This window comes from Pelecanus crispus, chromosome 14 (assembly GCF_030463565.1).
Source record: "Pelecanus crispus isolate bPelCri1 chromosome 14, bPelCri1.pri, whole genome shotgun sequence".
Lineage (NCBI taxonomy): Eukaryota > Metazoa > Chordata > Aves > Pelecaniformes > Pelecanidae > Pelecanus > Pelecanus crispus.
In genome coordinates this window covers 125,963-144,908 of record NC_134656.1, presented here as the reverse complement: position 1 = coordinate 144,908, position 18,946 = coordinate 125,963, and the positions used below count along the sequence as shown (strand labels likewise).

Sequence of the window (18,946 nt, the reverse complement as noted above, 5' to 3'; positions counted from 1 at the left end):
ATCTTTTTTTGCCACGGGTAGGGAAAAATGACTAAGCAGTGGTGGGTTCAGCACATATGCATGGTGAGAAATCAGCATCTGACTGAGCATTTAGCCCATCTTTGTCAGAGTAGGGTTCAACTTACAAAACTGGAGAGTGGGCATAGTGGCAGAGGGAGAGACTTGAGTTTGTACAAGTAATCAAAGTCAGACATGGTTTTAAATATAGCTTTAATTAAACTGTTAACATCTCTGCTTGCCTAAGATCAGGGCACAGATCATGACCGCTCTTCTGGAAGCAGGACAGTAGGACCTGTTTACAGAAGCTGGGCATCAGGCAGCTGCAATGTTGATAGTTTTGTAGCTCTTCAGGTTCTGGAGTTGAAGGCAGGTGAGATGTGCAGTGAGTCTTCTGGGTCCTGCTTGGGTGGGGGTGAATGAGATTGGCAGCTCTTGAGTGCTTTTAGGTTGCACAGAGCCCAACCTGAAAGGCGAGAAGGGATTATACAGGAAGTGCACCTCTTTGTATTTCTAGTTCCCAGGGCCCAGGAGATGCATTTGCTAGACAGGAGTGTGGTGCCAAAGAAAGGAAAGAAAAAAAAAAAAAAAATGGAAATAGGAGGCGACTAGCAGTTATCTAAACTACCACAATGGAATTGTGATCTGGCAGTAGTTTGGGAGGGAGATAGACAGGAGGGTTGAACTCCCCATGGAGGCATCTAAGGTTACTTTGTCCTAATGCAGCTTCTTGAGAGAAATGTGGGGTTTTTTTTTCATGTGAAGGAGAGCATGCCTTTTTAGATGACACTTGGCTAAGTCAGGTTTGCCTGGTTCTTCAGCAGGGAAGGGGAAGACACTGTTAAAACTGTACCCAGGGACTGTGTTTATTGCTCACAGTGGGGTAATGGGTGGAAAGAGATGTCACAAACAGTATAGTTTTACCCCACTTACGGATGTTCAGGTGGCTAGCTAAAAAGCAGTTGGTTTCTCAACAGCAAATAATTTCTAAATTTCTAGCTCATTTCAGTGACCTATAACTGTTGTCTTACTTAATGTGTATTTCTGCCTAAGTTTTGTGGTACTTCTCTTGTTACCCTTTTTGTTGGCAGGGGGCTTTTCTTCTGCTGTCTAGGCCTTTGGGGTTGAAGCTTTCACAAATGTCATACTGGCTTTAACTTACGTATTACACATCTGTTGAAAGTTCTGTTATCTGGCTTTTCTCCTTTTCAGTGTGAAAATGTTCTGTATTATCTGTAAATAAAGGATGGGATGCCTGGGGCTTTCATGCTGTAGCAGTCTCTTCCTGCCACGTTGTTGTCCACTTATTTTTGGGGACAGCCTTTCCTATGCAAGGGTTTCTCTAGCTTGTATTGTGTCTCTTCTTCCATATACCGTTCTTAGATCAATCAGTTTGCACTTACCTGTACTTCCTTTGTCTGTAAATGAGCCCTCTCCCTGCAACCACTATCACACACTTCTCCAAGGGTTCGGTGAGAGGGTTCCGGAGGCTGATCTTTGCTGTGCTTGGCTGATACTGTACCATATTTTCTGGAAACTGTTGAAAGAAGGAAATGAGCTGAAACTGAAAGAAGGAAAGAGATTCTTCTACGATTAAAGGGCGATAAATGATTTCTTTGGTGCCAGAGGTCTCGGCCTGAGCTGCCGGTTGCCAGAAGAGGCAAAGTCCAGCTTACTCTCTTCTCAACTACAGTATTCTGCTGTAGTTTCCTTCTGCAGCCTCTGATTTCCAGACTGGTGAGTGAGTTAGGAGTCAATGGGATTTCCTTATGCTCACACATAGACAAGGTAGAAGTGGGAGTACTGTATACAACAGTGCGGCACAGCTCACCTTTCCAAACTGATGTCTCAGTGCCTTGAAAGAAGACAGCATAAGGAGAGCCACTCAACCCAGCAGATTTTTTTTGCTGCTTATGACTATGAAAGCTGTTTTCTCACTACTGCAGTAACAGAATAATAGACTGATCTAACCTCAATAGTGAGAGGGGAATCACAAATGCTGATCTCTTCCTGTGCAAAGTATATGTAGCAGGAGTCCTCATCTCTCAGCATGGCAGTCAGCCTAAGCAGATGGTTCTCTCCCAACTCTCTTCCGTACTGCGAGTAAGGCACGAAGACCTGCAGATTTTTAGCTGGAATAGAGAGTGGTGAAATACAGATGACAATGCAGACGATAAGTACAGTCTGGTCTTAGCCTGCATGGCACCTAGGAGTGTTTAGTGCCCAACATTGCACTAAAAGCTGCAGCATTTAAAAGCTTAAGTGATCCCAACTGGATTTGCAGGTTCAAAACCTCTGAGGTGATGTTGCCAAAGTGTTTTATTTCAATCGCCTACAATCAACTATTCAGCCAACCTTTTGTAGACTTATGGCTAAGTGCATTTTTCCTGAAGTGAGAGGACTAGACATACTTTTCTAGCCATGCACCCAGTAGAGTCCTTACCTTCATTGCTTTTGAGGATAAAATGAAACTCCTCCTTCCAAAGCTGGGTAATGGGCACACCATTATAATGTAGAGACTGGGCCCCAACTACCAGGTGAGTAGCCTTTTCTCCACCACTGTGGTTAAACACTTCAATGGAAAGCTGAATATCTTGTCCCAGTAGCAGAGGACTCTGCAACTGGGGGTGGATGAAAAGGTTAACGGGCTCTTCAAGGGCAGTAGGAATGGATCTAAACTGTGTTTCGCTGCTGCTGCTGCTGGTTGTCTCAAGTTTCTTTATCTTCCTGTAGGCTTTGTCAAGTACTTCTTTTTCCTGAAGAGAACCTGTTACAAGAAAGGGAGCACATATTTTAGTATTCTTTCCTGTTCATTTGTGTGAAGCAGTAAATGCAGAAGGATGGCGTTGAATTATCCTGGCAGTCCTGTAGATAACTGTTTCTAAGAGCACAGAGATCCAGTTGTGCTTCTGGTTGGAGCAATTCAGGAATTTCAGCTGACAGGACATTCATTGGATGTACCTGAAAGATGCTACTTGGAAAGATTTGTCATAGTTGTTAAAGCACCTTGGTGCTAACATCTGTCAGAGGCAGTTGCCTCTAACTATAGCTGTAGTTAGGGCACAGTACTGTGTTCTCTTGTGAGGGACTGCAGCCAAGGAGACAACATGCCATAGGCTAAGATGAGATGATAGGGTTGGGTCAGGGAAACAGCACTCAGTAATAGATTCTGAGGGGGGAGCTACTTTTTGAGGGAGGGATTTAGACAATATCTGGGAGCACAACAGTCCTTTTCAGAAAGCTGGAGTCTGAAATATATTAGAGGGGTAATGGGAGGTGAATGTACAGAGCGTACCGGTAACAGAAATCAGGAAAGAAGGTTTTCCAGCCAGACAGGAAAGTGCCTGGTGAAGAAAGGCCTGGCCTTCTAGAGAGCTGGTTAATGTGATTAAGCAGGATGAAATTTGGGGTATGACGTGTGCTTTGAATCCGTAGACAGCAAGAGTAAGATGTTCTTGTGCCATTCAGGAAGGGGAAGTAGTGAGAAGTAGTGGATGACTCTAATGCTCCAGTATGGCTCTGCTCTCTCGTCCTTTACTCTTGACTTGTAACACTGGCAGGGAATGTGCTCAGGCACTTGCCTACCCCGTACCTTCAGGATACTTGTAGTTGTGTGTGATATCCTCACAGCGTTCACTGCTCACACTCTTGGTGCTGATGTTGTTGCCAGTGTACTTTGTGCCACCGAGAGCTGGCTTGAGGGTGCCATCTGCTTTTTGTATCCAGACCTGGCACTTGGCATTGATGGCAGCAAAGAAGTAGCAGACATCATAATCAACTTCTGTGTCCCCTTCCTTGATGGCTTGAACAGGGGCTGGCCCACAGAAGGATGGACCTGAAGAGAAAATATGGCCCAGTTAAGATTCAGATGCTTTACCAACTAGAACCATGCCGAGTTTAGACCTATGCTGGAAGTGATGAAGTATCTAGTTTAGGAGGACATTAAGGAGCAGTGCTGTGATAGAGCTCTTGGAGCTACACAGGTTGCACAAACCAAACGGATGAATGATGATTTAGTGGTTAAAGTCAACAGGGTGAGTCCCTGTCCTTTTGCATCCTTCCATTGGAAGCTGGGGAAGGAAGGAATATTGAACTACTTTATTTGCTCCCCACTCCGCTCCCCCACCTCACCCTGCCAAGCCCATCTTTGATATCTCTTGCCTTTGCTTTTTTCCTGGCAGGTGGCATCCAGTGCCTGCCACCCGCTGTACTCTGGGAGCAAGTCCGCTCGAGCCATCCAGCATTCGTTCCAAACGTGGAAGGTCCTGCAAGAGATGACATCACGTGCTTCTACCAAGGGACTGAGCCCTGAGGTACAGTAAAGTTTTAGCCAAACCACAGCCAATTAATGCTCCTTTGAAAGAGCTCCATGCATGTCAAGGAGAGCATAGACCATGGCTTTTGACACTAGTGGAGTTTCACCAGCTGGACTGGGCTATCGTTCTTCCTTTGTGGGCCCTAGTAATAGGCCACTCTTCAGTTTGGATTGCAGCGATTTCTCAAGAACAGGTCATGTAGACAGGATCTCAGCTGAGCTGTCTCCTATCCACCTCCTTGCACCCGTTTACCTCTTTCCCTCCCTCTGTCACTTCCTAGATCCAGGTATTGTCTCAAATTCTTGCTTGGGTCCTGCCATGTTTTCTTACCAGACACGGGCACTCTTGTCTTGTGTAAGCAGTGTCCCGTCTTCATCGTAATACTCATCCACACTCAGGCTGCTGTTAGTGTTGTGAGCCCACGTAAAGCCTGTGACCACCCTGGTAGGAATTCCCAGGCACCTCAGAACTGTGCAGAAGAAAGAGCTGTGAGTCAGTTGTGCATCCTGCCCTAAGGGTGCCTCCGCTGATGGATGTAGAGCCTTTTTTGGTGCTAGGCCTATTAGGAATGGCACCAGGCCTGCTGTTTGGACTTTGAAAGAGGCATTGCCCCCTCAGGAAATAAGTTATCGTAGGTGCATTCAGTGAATGCAGTGTACTGATAACTCTTTTATCTCAAAGCTAGCTATGCTGAATGTTGATGGGGGAACTCTGAGGATCTGCCTCTCAACTAAAGATTAAAGGTTATGTTACTGGGATCTGTGTTAATCAAGGAATTTAGGTATATGCTAGAGGTTCTGCAGACCAAGTAAGGCTTTGCTCAACACAAAAGTCTTTGAACCACCACTGTACCTGAACACACGACTGCAGCTAACACCCAGCACTGCCTCTAATGGAAAGGCTTGTACTGCGATGCAGCCCACTGCCGGAGGATGGGGCTGCTTCCCAGCCACTTGGAAGGGGGTGTCCCATTATAGTATTGCCCAGTCCCGCGTTCTGTCAGGATTCCTCTAAACTCATTGCAGCTCAGCTGCAGGGAAGGAGAGAAAGATGGATTAAGGAATTGCCTCTCTTGGGTAGGTACACCTCATCCTGTTTGATGAAGCTACTCCCAAGGCAGATGAAACCAAAAGGATTTTTTGTGCAAAGCATGAAGGTCATGGCTGAGCAGAACAGGTGCAGCAGTCTCCCCTGAGATTTATTCAGTACGTGTACCATTACTGTGAAGGAACTCTGCAGCACTACTTGTCTGCTGCAGAAATACCTGGAAGGGCTGGAGATGGGCAGGAGGTGGTGTTTGGAACAGCCCTGGGCAGGCTTCCTCTTTGGTCAGTGGATTGCCATAAACTGGGATTGAGAAGATGCTAGCCTTTGCTCTGCATTTGGGTCTTCTCTGCTAGGGTCAGGGCTGCTGTCTGCTCTCCTTACCGTGGCAGCAACTGTGCGGCAGATGTAAATAGGGTTCTTGCGCTGGGTGTGATCCCTGTCTCGTTGACGGTGTTCACCTACATCCAGCAGTGTGAAGCAGATGTCAACAATATCATCCTCAAACTGAAACAAGAACACATCGTTTTGGGAAATTTGGCCTGAACGTTTGTTCTCTGGAGTCCCTGCACGGGTTTGTAACTGTGCAGATTATTTCTCCCTTTCTGCTGATAGTCTTATGTAAGCGGGCTGTGGAGGAGAGCTCTGGGCAGAGATTTGGAGGGGGAGCACAACATACTAAAGGCAGACCTACAGCTTTATTGAAGCAAGGTGGGAGATGCATTAGCATGATACTGCATCCCCTGATGGAGGGAAATTGATGCTTTTCTCTAGCACTCTCTAGGTTGGCACAGAGATACTTTTGTGATCTGGTGGAACTAAAGTGGAATAACGTCCTGTTCTAATCACTGTCTGTCTCAGATGGCCTTGGGCAAATTGGAAGATCTACTTGTCCCCACTTACCTGTAAAACAGAGACAATATTACTAAGCTCTGTTAAATGCTTTTATATCTGTTGATGAAAGGAAGGCACACAAAGCCCAGATATAGATCAGTGCTTTTCTTCATAGAGGACAGCCTGAGAAGGTAGCTAAAATTATATGTACTGGGTTATGGGACTTTGTGCACAGGTCCCTCTTCTCCTGTACAGTCTTAGACAAAGACAGTGAGTGCAGAAAGCACAGAGCAAGTTCTTTCATCAAAACCACAGTATGGAAGTGGATAGTATCCTGTATACACAGGCGATACGCACCCTTCCTCTGCTGGTGGCCGTAAGAGAGCGCAGACATATCGGACCTCTCGCTTACCTGACTGAAGTCCCAGGGTTGTGATAGGACTGCATTTTCAGACCCTCAGTAGATGACACCCTCTGGGTTTAAAATGTACTCCTGCCGCTGTGCCTCATTAGCCAAGAACACCTCATCATCTAGATTAGAGGAAAAAAGCGTCAGGAAGAAAGTGTTCCTGGTCTCAGATGCATTTGCGTCTCTCTTACATTGGCAGACTCCACTGCACTCCAGGGATATTGGCAGTCCCTGGCATTCTGTCCTGGAAAAATACCACAGATTCTGAATCAGACAGGAAAGAAGAATTTTCATTGTCATCTCCGTTTCCTTGTTCAAAAAGTTTCTCCAGACCTAGGCTATTGCACTAGCTAGCACTTCTGCTCTCCTGGCTGTTGACTTCTCTATTCCTAAGAAAGATACAGTCGCCTTAATCAGACCAATTATAATCCTGACTCGTGTTAAAATCTTTATTGTAGGAAACACTTTATCAAACGCTTTTCCCTTACCAGGAGGACAGGGCTCTGGCAGTGGAGTACTCCAGGAATAGGGCAGAAGTGCTGAGGCAGGCAGCTTTGAGCTTTTATTAGCCCTTACCTCCTTGCTAAGGTGCTGTGAGGAGCAGGGCAGGAGTGGCGGGGAGCACTAGAAGAGTCAGCCTCAACCTCCATGGAGGCAGAGTGCCAGAGCTCAAAAGCTGTTTTTGTGAAGTGGCTGATCCCAGCCTGCGTTTCTGTTTCTGACCACGTACCTTGGCACCAGGGATTAAAGAGAAGGGTGAATTTGCCCAGGAGACAGTAAGACTTGGAGGCATGTAAAAGCAGATCATACTGGCCAATGGCAGCATTGGCAGGCGTGTTCACAGAGATGGTCCAGAAGCATGGGTCCTGTTCTTCCAGTGCTGCGCTCCACTGCTTCTGGTCTCCCAGGCTGGAGATGGGAAATTCAGTCTGGGTTCCATCTGCTTTGGAAGGATGTGATCCTGCAGCCAAAGAGATTTGGTTGTGTCTATTCCGGCCATGCATCCTCACCCCATGCAGATTGTAGGGACTTTGTCTATATCTGGAGCCATAGCTCTCCTTTCTTGTGAGAGAGTCTTAACCCTTTAGCAGCTTAATGCCTGGTGAATCTTCCTAAGGTTAGTACTGCACTCAGGCCTCCATATTTGAAAGTGGGATGTGTATTTCATAGATTTGTAGAAACCAGGAACAGCCAGAATGGTGCAGACCTGCTGCTTCTGGGATTCAGTGTCTTGTAACAAAAGTCACAGCCACATGCTCAGATTATGGTAAAACAAGCTGGGGCTGAATGCTGCTGCCCTTCTCAGGGGTCTCACTAGAAAACACTCTGTAACAGGAAACATCTGTAAGGGGCTAGTTAAGTTTGAACACTCCTAAACCAAAAGCCAGAAGAGAGGAGGGATCCCATGAGTACTTTCAAATCATAGAGTAGTGAACCTGCATTGGTTATTGTGCTGCAGTGTCTCTTCTGGAAAGAGATCTAGTTTTGACCCTGTAGTCCCAGCAGCAGGAGACTCTACTTTGCCTTAGATAAACAGTTCACTGGCCTCACTTCTAAATGCGGGCACCTCTGACCAGCTCTGAAGATGGCATTTGCCACCAGCTCTGTTCTTCAGGTGGGTGGAGGACCAGAGCTCTGATAGGTATGATAATGATGTTACCTGTCTGTACGATGAGGAAAGTCCTCTTCAGCTGCTGCAGGTAGCTGTTTATTGGAGCTGAGAAGCTCACAGTAATAGTGAATGGCTGCCCTCGCCTCACCATAAGCCTTTCAGTGCTGATTTCTTCTGTGTGGTGGTTGTGGTTGTTCATTGTGATGTTGAAATCGCATTTTTTGATGCTCAGACCTGTAGTATGAGAAGATATAGAATGAGTTTGGGGCTGTGAGCTGCCCACAGTCTGGCCCTGGGCTACATCCTGAGACACACGAACAGCTGATCAGGTGTTTCTGCACTCAGACAGGACCCCCCTGCCTTTGAGAATTTCTGCCCGGTAACTGTAAGGGCCTTCACTCTGAGCTTGGTTGTTCTTGTGTCAAGTGGCTAATGAGCTGCCTTTGCTTATACCTTAGCATCACTAAGTGAACCAAGTGATCACGCAAAAGCTCCTTCCTGCCCAGGAAAAGACATGGAACAGACCTGAGCATTCAAGTGATGCAGATGTGGTTAGCACTGAGCATGCACTGTGACTACATTTGGAGTCTTACTCTGTGTACTCAAGGGCACCAATGGCACTCAAAGCAGCATCTCCCCATGTGGATACATGGTTGAAATTGTGCACAGGAGACAAGCTATTACACCCCACTTGCAATGTGGGTGCAAGCTTTTCCAGCAGTTAGTGCATTATGTATGTCTGATATGCACCAAAGATCAGCAGTAGGTGCTAACTTCACTGCTGGTTCGAATGCAGTGTGGCTGTATAGTCCAGGTACTATGCTGGATCACAGCAAATCAAAGGCCAGTTGTTCCTTCTTTGCACCACAATAGTTGCCAATCTCACACCCAGAGCTGCAGGAGACAGAAGAGCTCCTCCTCCTCCTCCTTCTGTCTCCTACATATGCATCATACACATCATACATGCTTCTGTCCAGCACCAGAAGAGAAAAAAATTGTCACAATTTCAAGCACCTAATTTGGTGCTCAGTGGCTGTAGTGTGATCATATACTTGCACTTTCCTTCTGGTTTTGCTGGTGTTCTTAAGGTTTCCAGACTTCTTGCTGAGAAGCAGGTACCTGTTTTTTCTCAGCTTTAGGACCATCCTGACCACACTTAACTTTTCAGCTGCCAACTCATCACTAAGATCCTTGAACCTGTGGGTTGTAACTGCTGCCCCTTATATGACACATCCTGTCACCTACCTCTCCTTGCTGACCCGGGCTCCTCCCTTTGTTCCAGCTAAAAAAAAAAAAAAAAAGAAAAAAATCCACAGAGCATTCCCCTGCTATCTAAAGTCATTGCTCCTGTGCTAAAGCGACAACTACTACTCTTTGCCGTTTTCATTGGTCTGCTTTCTCCTTATGTCTAAATTGCCTTGTCTTCTGCATTGATACCTTCTCCAATTGCTGTTGTCACTTATGCATTTGTTGTGGGAGTCCCACTGGATTGTGTGCTTTGTTTCTTTTTTCCCATACGAATTTTGTCATGCGTTGCTTTCAGTGAATGATTCTGGTCTGGCTTTCAAATCCCTTTACAGCTGTCCCAGTTCATAGCCCTGCACCAGTTTAAGCTTTACAGAGCCAGCTCTGACCTCATATATTTTCTTCTCTGTGATGAAGATGTCTGTTCTGGCTACTTACAGACTGGTGAGTCATATGCAGCCTGGCTTCCTCTCCTTCATATGACTTTTCATGGATCTTATTGTCACCTTCTTCAAGGTTGCTTGGAACCTGGACCCTCTCCTTGTTCAAGTGGCTAAAACACTCAGTCATCTCTCTGCTTCAGTTTCATAGTCTGGCTTACCTCCCTTGACTCCCTGCCCCCCCATCCCTTATGTTAAGGGTAACTCTCTTGCCTTTACTTCCAAACTCTCACGTATCTGCCTTAGCTGCCTCTTAGTGCTTCCCTCAAACTCCTCTTAAGCAGTGATACCAGCTTTTGTTTGCTGTCCTGTTTTGTGCAGTCCTCTGTGCAAATTAAAGTCCCTTAGCTTTAGAGCACTGTCTTGGCTCCCGCCCTGTAGGAAACTCACCTCTTCTACAAGCGTCATGAGCACTGTCTTGGAGCAGGGACAGTTATTTTTCCTAACAGACAACTGGCAAATGCTTGGGACTAACCCAAGTGATTTTTGCTTACCTTGGCCCCTGTCTAGGTCCCTGTACTGTGAACGTCTTCAGCTCCTGCTTGCTCTGGTGGGCAATGGCTCCTTCCTTCAGCTTTCCTTAAAACCTACCTACTTGCAAAGTTGTTTGCTCGATTTCTTTATACAGGGTGGGACACAATGTTGCCACCTCTCCTTCAGCTTATCTTGCTGGCCTGCTGTGCAGAAGTTGAGGACTCTCTTATCTCTCAGACCACACTAAAGAGACCTACAGAAAGGGGTGACTTTTCCTACCTACAGATGAGGTTAAATTCCACAGTGAGATGTGAAGCCTTTGAAGACAGCCAGTGACAATTTCTTCAAAGAGCTGTGCATTGGGGACCCCAGAGTAGGAAATGCAAATCTTAATTTGGCTCTAAACAGTCCACAGAATGCACTTCAAACGTAAGTGATGAAGAGCTGCTCTCCAACATTGACCATAAGCTACTTAGACCCTTCAAGGAGTTAAAAAAAAAAAAAAAGAGGTCAATATATCCATTGCCCTTGTGCCTAATTCAGAAAAGTGAAACCACTTCAAAATTAGGAAACTTCTTAAAAGCAACGACTAAAAAAAGTAGAATTTCTGTAGCATCATGCAGACTATTTAAGAATATCACACTGGAGACTCGGACTAAATACATTCTTAAAGTTGCTGTAATATACAAGGAAGGTCACTGCATTGGTAAATAATTGGTCAAAAGACAGGACATAAGACAGCAGAAATAAACAGTTTTCACTGTGGAGTCACCAGTAGTTTTGCAGAATTCTATGATCTTCCTAAAGTTCATCAATAATTTGAGAAGCCAATAAAAAGACATGAGGTGGCAAAGCTTGCTCAGTTATTCTGAGTAGTAAAGATGAGGGAGGCAGCTTTGGAAAAGTTGTAGAGGAATCTGAAGATATTGAATGACTAGGCCATAAAATAGCAAGTAGAGATCAGTGTAGGCACATGTACAATAGGAGAAAGGGAACTATATTTTACATAAACAGTGATGCATTCAGAGGTAGAATCATAGAATCGTTTAGGTTGGAGAAGACCTTTAAGATCATCCAGTCCAACCATTAACCTAACATTACCAAGTCCACATTACCACATAGTTGTAGCCATTCCAGAATGAGATTTGGATTTATACTAGATAGCTGCACAATATGGTTCAGTGAGCTTGGTGTTTTTCTTAGTATTTGCATATTGAACTTTACAATTGCTTGCTTATATGTGTCATTTAAGCTAAATACAAACTCTCGTAGTTTTAGTCATTTACAGTATAGCCTTAATTGTGTAGATTCACTTTCACAGGATCACAGAATGGTTGAGGTTGGAAGGGACCTCTGGAGGTCATCTTGTCCAACCCCTGCTCAGGCAGGGCCACCTAGAGCTGGTTGCCCAGGACCGTGTCCAGATGGCTTTTGAGCATCTCCAAGGATGGAGACTCTGCAACCTCTCTGGGCAACCTGTGCCAGTGCTCAGTCACCCTCACAGTGAAAAAGAGTTTCCTGGTGTTCAGAGGGAACCTCCTGTGTTTGAGGTTGTTCCCATTGCCTCTGGTCCCGTCACTGGGCACCACTGAAAAGAGCCTGGCTTTGTCCTCTTTTCACCCTTCCTTCAGGAATTTATATGTATGGATAAGATCGTCCCAAGCCTTCTCTAGGCTGAACAGTCCCAGCTCTGTCAGCCTTTCCTGGTATGTGAGGTGCTCCAGTCCCTTTGCGATCTTTGTGGCTCTTTGCTGGACTCTCTCCAGTATGTCTATGCCTCTCTCGTACTGATGGGCACAGTACTCCAGCTGTGGCCTCACCAGTGCTGAATAAAGGGGAAGGATCACCTCCCTCGACCTGCTGGCAATACTTTACTTGATGTACCCCAGGATTTCATTGCCCTTCTTTGCGGCAAGGGCGCATTGCTGCCTTACGTAAGCTTTGACTGCTTTGACTTTTATTAGGAAGCATGGTGGTCACCAGACTTGCAGAATTGGGAAACACTAAATACAAGCACACTGGGGAGATCTTCCAGAAAATTCTGTGATTATTGTCAACATACATTTTTCAATGTCAATTATGTGTGATTTTAGTATGTCTCTCGAACTCGTTTTTTATATAAAGAGCTAAACGCTGTCTCTAATGACGGATTCGTGCTCTTTAAGTGTATGCAAATTCTAAGCCAATTGATTGTGCTCAAACCCCTGACTTTCTTTGCATGATCAGTGTTTTTAAATGCACATTTGCAGTATACGTGTTTATGAATATCTAAATCAGAGAGCGGTTTAGATACAAACAGGTATTTATCCCAATACTGCTGCCTTCTAATGGTTGTGTATACGCATAGTACCATCTCTTGGTCAAATTGGCAATTGCAAGTAATATTTGCTACATAGGACGCACTTTGTGAATAGAGAACTCCTTATTGTCCCTTTGCCCTTTGTATCTTTCATTACACCAAGATGGGCAAAAAAGGACCATTGAAAATGTTAACGCACAAAAGAGACCTCCGCATGTGGTGCTCAAGTGCTTGTACTGGCATTCTATCCGGTGAGAATTTGCAATCCTAAATTAGATACCTGAGGTTTTCCATTTCAGATCTGAGAGGAAGAAACAGGAATTGGCCACTACAGAGGTCAAAACATTCAGCAGAAGTGCTGAGATTTCCTACTTGAGAATTACCTTTCTTTCTCTCTGGAATATGGGTTTCTCCTATGTTGGTTTTCTTTCAGTTGTCAGTTGTTTAATCTGTTAGTTCAAATGCCATTCACGTCTGACCCAGCAGTTGTGTTTGGTAAAAGGCAAACCCAAAACACTGTCTGCATCACTGATGGTACTAAAATGGTGCAGCCATTTCTGTATATTGCAATTGCAACTGCGCTGTCAAAAGGTTGAGTTTGTGTTTGTTCAGCTATTTTGCTGCATGCAACCAGCAATTTGCACGTCTCTATGCAGGCACTCTGAACTTTTAGACGTGCTCATAGGTATTTCTAAAGTGTACGTACAAGTATTTGTGTTCCTTATATTTTGGTGGTTAAAAGGTGGTTACACTAGCACTTTGGAGTAGTATTTCTTCCGTGCACTCGGCATAACTGTATTTGGAGTTATGCACAAAGGTTCTTCTCTCTTACTAGTTGCCTAGCTTCAGTATAAACACCCGTCTGTTGATAGTGATATGTTCTGTGTCAGGAAGTGGGCAAATGGACAGTCCTTCAGATACAATGACAGGTAGCTCTACCATATGGGTCCTCCAAAGGTGTTGCCCTAAGATCCTCTAGCAAAGAAGATCAGACACTTCAGAGAAATAGGGTGTTTTTTTGGGGGGGTGAACTGTAAAAGGCAAATTCAGTAAGCTTTTGACTTTGTCTTGCAGATTTGTTTTAAGGGTGGTTCTTCCATATGCTTTCCACATAGCTATTATTTACGTGTTTCTGGCTCCAAAAAGAGAAAGTCTTTTCAACAGGAACAACTTGCCTTTGCTGGAGCTCCAGGAACAGCATTCATTATGACATTCTTTTGAAAAGACTCGGTTTGGTTTTTCCCTGCAAAATCTGCCTCTCCTGTAAGTCCTTCTCACTGATCTCTCCAGTCACCAAATCAACTTGATACCCGGTTTATTTTTCAGGCTTCCCTTTATCCAAGAAGTTGAAGCATGTGAGCTCAAGCTGACCTTTATTATAATATGTATTCCAGTCCATTGTCCTGTACAGTTGCTAGCTGTGAGCATAATTTGCTCATGCATTTAACACGTTAATCATGCTTCTGATACGTACCATTGCTTGTAAAACTACAGTTGTAATAGACCAGCATTCTGCTTATGCTGATTTCAACCTCCATACTTGAGGCTGCAATACTGTTAACATCAGTGTTAGCATGTGTAACCTCATGCGCACAAGATCCATGAAATCAACCAAGTGAATTCCCTTCTTCATTGTAAGGAGTCAGTAAGAATTAACATTCACTCACTCAGTTAACCACGTCCAAACCTATACTTGTCTCTAAAATGCAACAAAAGCATAAGCGTGTACAACTTGCTAGACTGAATTAGAATGGAGGTTCATTCAGTCTAATCTGGTCTCTGACAGTACAGAAGGCCAGGTGCCTCAGCAGAATGTGCATGAGCTTCACCCCTGTGAGTGAGGCATCATCTCACAGTTGATGATTTTCAAGACTGAGTATGTCATAATTTAATATCACTCTGAGAGTTCCTGTTAATGATAAGTATTCTTTGTAGTAGTCCCCTCCTGTCTACTTTGCAGTCTAACATGTTATTAGTGGCAATCATAGAAACACAAGGTGCTGTAATCTCGGTTGAGCTGTTTGTGCTGAGGTCTCCTTCTGCACTTGATATGGCCGATGTAACATTCTGCATGATGGCTGACTACAAATTGCTTTCCTACGGTGCATTTACCAAACTGAATTCACTGGTTGTTGTATTGTCATCTATTTTGCCTTATTTGGGACCCTCTGAAGTTCCTCATAGTTTTTTAGTCATCAGTAATTTAAATGGCTTTATGTCATGAGCAGATCTTGTACCCTTTTTGCACTCACTTCCTGCATTGCTGCTTCTGAAAAACTTCATCCAGGTCTAGGCAAGTGTTGCCACTGTTCTGTATCCACTACATCCCTGACATGCTCATAGAAATCTAAAGGAAAAGTGATCCCTAGGATCCTTGAAAGTATCCATCCTGCCTGGATATTACTGTGTTACTGTCTTTATAGTGCTTGGGATTATTGTTGTTTTACAGGTCCAAACATAAATCCATAAAAATCTTTATCATCTTTATTACCTATAGAAACAGAAGCTTAAAATGTTACATGAGCATCTTTAATAACTGGGTCTTTTCCTGAGTGTAGTGATCCAAAAATACATACATCTAAGTTCCCTTTCTATTGTGTCTGCATTTCCAGCTCTGACATGGCACATCCATGAATTAAATGTGAATTTTCCTTTTTGGTGGAATTTCTTGTTTCTTTAGAGCAACAAGAAATGCTTACGCTGTGCCTTTTGTTTTGTCTTTTATAGTGAGCAGTGCCCTCCACATTCAGTACACAAGAGTGGTAGATACCAAGTGGTAAAGCAGTGTAGCTGTGGTGACAGAACCAAGTGACTTGAAACTACCAACTTTGGCTATTTCTGTTTGTTTTGGTTTGGTTTTAACTGTAAATGGGTAGTAATTTAATTGACTGCCTGAATCGAGGCTCTAGAAACTTAGATCCGGAGAACAGAATGGTTGGGAGAAACAGTCACCATCCTGGAGGCTGATTTTAATGCCTTTCAAGACCAATTCATAGTATGAATGTGTCATATCAGCTAGCGCTCACTTGATTTTTTTGCGTGATCAGAATGGAATTAGGGCTGGGTCAGCCTCTTGGGCATGTTCAGATTTAAACTGCATATTTATAAAGAAAAATACTGGTAATTAGCCATATTTTACTCCACCAACTCCCATTGACTTCTGACTAAGGGATGTGTAAAGATTGTAGGTTTGGCAAAAGCTATTTAAATCCTTCCTTGGGCACTTACACATTTTTCTTTGTAATAATCATTAGTTTAATTGAACAGTTGTTTTATGTCTAACACAGGAAGAATGTGTATTTCTCGTACATGGCACTGGCCAGATCCGCATTTAACACGGGAATTGAACTGGGTGTGGTTGCTGAGGGAAGTTAATAATGCTGACACCCTGAAAACCCATCAACCCCAAGTGTTGCAAAGCTTGGAACTTGGCACAAGCTTTAGGGCTGATTTTCCTTTGAACAGCAGGCTTGATTTACAAATAGTTAATTCGGATGAGGTCATTCCAAGCGTGTGTGACAAACACTGACTGAAATAATTTCCTGGATTGTATTTAAGAAGAAATACTGAAGGAATTTGAATGGCTTGGCTGTACTGTGTGTTAAACGTAATGGCAGTCTGCATTCTTGCAAGATTTAATGAGCTTTTGTGAAATACCATCACTACCTCAAGGCCTTTTCTAAGGCTGGAGGATTGTATACCCTGACTTTCCAAGATCCTGCAAGACTTAATTGCTAGGTGCAAAGCTACCTATTTCCCTCTCCTTTGCCTGGAGAAATCTGAATTCCTGTGTGCGCGTATGTGTGTCCTTTTCAATCTTCATTCCAGTCTCTCTGGGCTGACTAGTTTTGACAAGCTTCCGTGTCACTTGTAAGTATATGAGTGGGTGGCAAAATATTCTAATTGATGGAATAAAATAGTTTACATGTTTTGAAGATTTTGTTGGCTTTAAATCAAAGAAATTTAAATGAGACCTCAGCTTAATCTGTGTCACCGAGTCAGTTTGTGTCCATGAAACATTCTTTCTGGGGGAAGTTGGGACTGCATTACCAGACAGTACTAGGTGTTGCCAGGAGGAAAAGGTCAAATTGTCTCTTAGGAACGTTCAGATCGTTGATATTTTGGCTTAGCATAAAACTATACCTCTGCAAGGAATAAATGGGCGTAGTGCTGGGATTTAGATATGAGTGGCATTATGCCTTCCTCATGGAGGATGATGATCTACTTTAAGCAGCTTTGTGGAATGAGGATGTGTGACTGTTAATTGTGAATTTTCATACATCCTTCTGATTATATTGTCCTGAGCCTTTTCTTCCCATCCTGTGCTTTCTGAGCACTTCTGGAAGTATTGCAAAGTATCTGCCTTTGCAAACAGAAAAAACAGTCTTTTTTTTTTTCTGTCTGCTTTATGATACCTGCATGAAAGGAAACAGGTGGAACTTCCTCTGACATAAGTTAGGAGGGTAGATAAAATGGTTTTGTAAGATACAGATAAAGGGCTGGGTGAATTCTGTGGCAGCAGGCATGGGCAAGTAACAGCCTTGAAGGCAGTGCCAGTACAAAACAAAAATACATGTCATAGGCTGCTTTTTCTCGAGTGGTCTTGTAGAACAATTCTCCTGGTAGTACAGTGAGATGTTTCTGACCTGGAGCAAAGTGAAAGCACCCAACCTTTCCCCCAGCCCCCACTCCAACTTTATCAAAACGTGTAATGCCAGAATAATTAGGACCAATGCATTGACTGTTTGCCTGTGTTGGTTATGGCTTCTGATCACTACTACTGCCTATTAGTCCTGGAATACATTCAGACTAGTACAGAATGAGATTGCAAAGCCAGAGAACACTGTAAAGTGGGTCTCCACACACATTAATTTTTCTCTTTGGGGAATTGCTCATGTTTATGCTTAGCAAAGCCTTTGTAAATAGTCCAAGGCAATTGCTGCAGTTCCTTATGAAGAGGATACAGTTCGCGGTCCTTTGCTGTGGGGCCAGTATGATAGCTCAGTCAGTTTTTCCTGCAAGGAATCTTCCAAACCGGCACCTTTGTCTTGTCTGTCATTTGTATTTAAAATGCAATGAAACATAGCAGTCAGCCTCAGAGTTACATACAAGTCCTGAAACGTTTTAGCTGTGCTTAAGTTAGAATAGTTATAATAGAAAGTATTTAGGTAATTTCTATAAACAAAACAATATAGGTATCGGTTTTGGCTTTGTCTGAAGCTGTTTCTGGAGCTACTTTGTGAAACTGAGAACCTAAGTCGTCAGGGTATTGAGAAATTTACTTATTCATTACATCAGCTACATCTTTTTTTCCCTTCTGCCTAATGGGAACAGGAACCAGTTTTTCCTTTCCTGTAAAACTCTTTTTAAAATTAACACTTTTTTTCTTTTTTTTTTTTTTTTTTTTTTCTGAGTTGTTGGTAGCTATTCTGGCATTTGTGGCTCCACTACTGCATGGGGCCAGTTGCAGTCATGTTTTCTTAGACACACGAAAACCAAATGTACTCTGTTTAGATGAATGCAGAATGACTTTTTTTTTTTTTTGAGTACAATGTTCTCTTTTCCTATGAATTCTTAACATTTCTCATGTCCTAAAGACCTAACCACCTGTAAAATAAAAGTTCTTGATATTTTCCTTTTAGTGCTCTTTAGAAAGAGTAAATTGGGGCAGACTTTTTCTTACCACATCTTTTAAAAGAATGCTATGTATATCTGTGTAACTACCTAAATAATGTATCTCTAAAGGTTATATTGTCTTAGATGACGCTAGGAATTATACTTTTGCGTATGTGATTGATAGAAGAAGGAGACTTTAGCAAATGGAGGTTTAAGACTTGGATAAAACATTATGCTCCTGGAAGAGAGGAGATTTTACTTGTGCACTTGTACTCCTGATACACTTGCTATGACATCTCTATTTCCTCAAAATATTTTGTGACTTGCATGAGAATTTCCATATATTCCTTCCTCTGTGGGTTTGCCATACCTGAATGCAGTGTTATCCGACAAGAAATGTCATGGAAGCTGCTGCTAAAATGTCAGCTGGTTCAAATACAATTTTACATTAAAATGCCAAATTTATTATCCAGAAGCTTCTTTGGGAGAGGGTGATTGTAGAGATGTAGCCAGCTGAACAAGATTTGGGGTTAAACCCATAGTATAGGGGCTATAAGACATATCTTACAGTATATTTTCCTTGTTAAATACCCTTTCCCCCCCCTCTCAAGAACCAAACGCTTTTCTTTTTTCCCTGGTAGAGCCAACTAAAGTAAGTGA

General features: G+C 43.5%; 1 protein-coding gene across 1 annotated transcript; it reads right to left on the bottom strand.

Moving 5' to 3' along the window:
- Positions 1-193: 193 nt before the first annotated feature.
- EPB42 (erythrocyte membrane protein band 4.2) lies at positions 194-14,208 on the bottom strand. The gene is given in 15 exon segments (XM_075721339.1): positions 194-463; positions 1,401-1,534; positions 1,969-2,129; positions 2,441-2,764; positions 3,590-3,832; positions 4,159-4,262; positions 4,644-4,782; positions 5,166-5,343; positions 5,742-5,864; positions 6,604-6,722; positions 7,331-7,561; positions 8,261-8,446; positions 10,131-10,158; positions 10,161-10,240; positions 14,145-14,208. Coding segments are annotated over 15 exon segments (2,265 nt in total). The 3' UTR covers positions 194-312.
- Between the last annotated feature and the right edge of the window lie 4,738 nt (positions 14,209-18,946).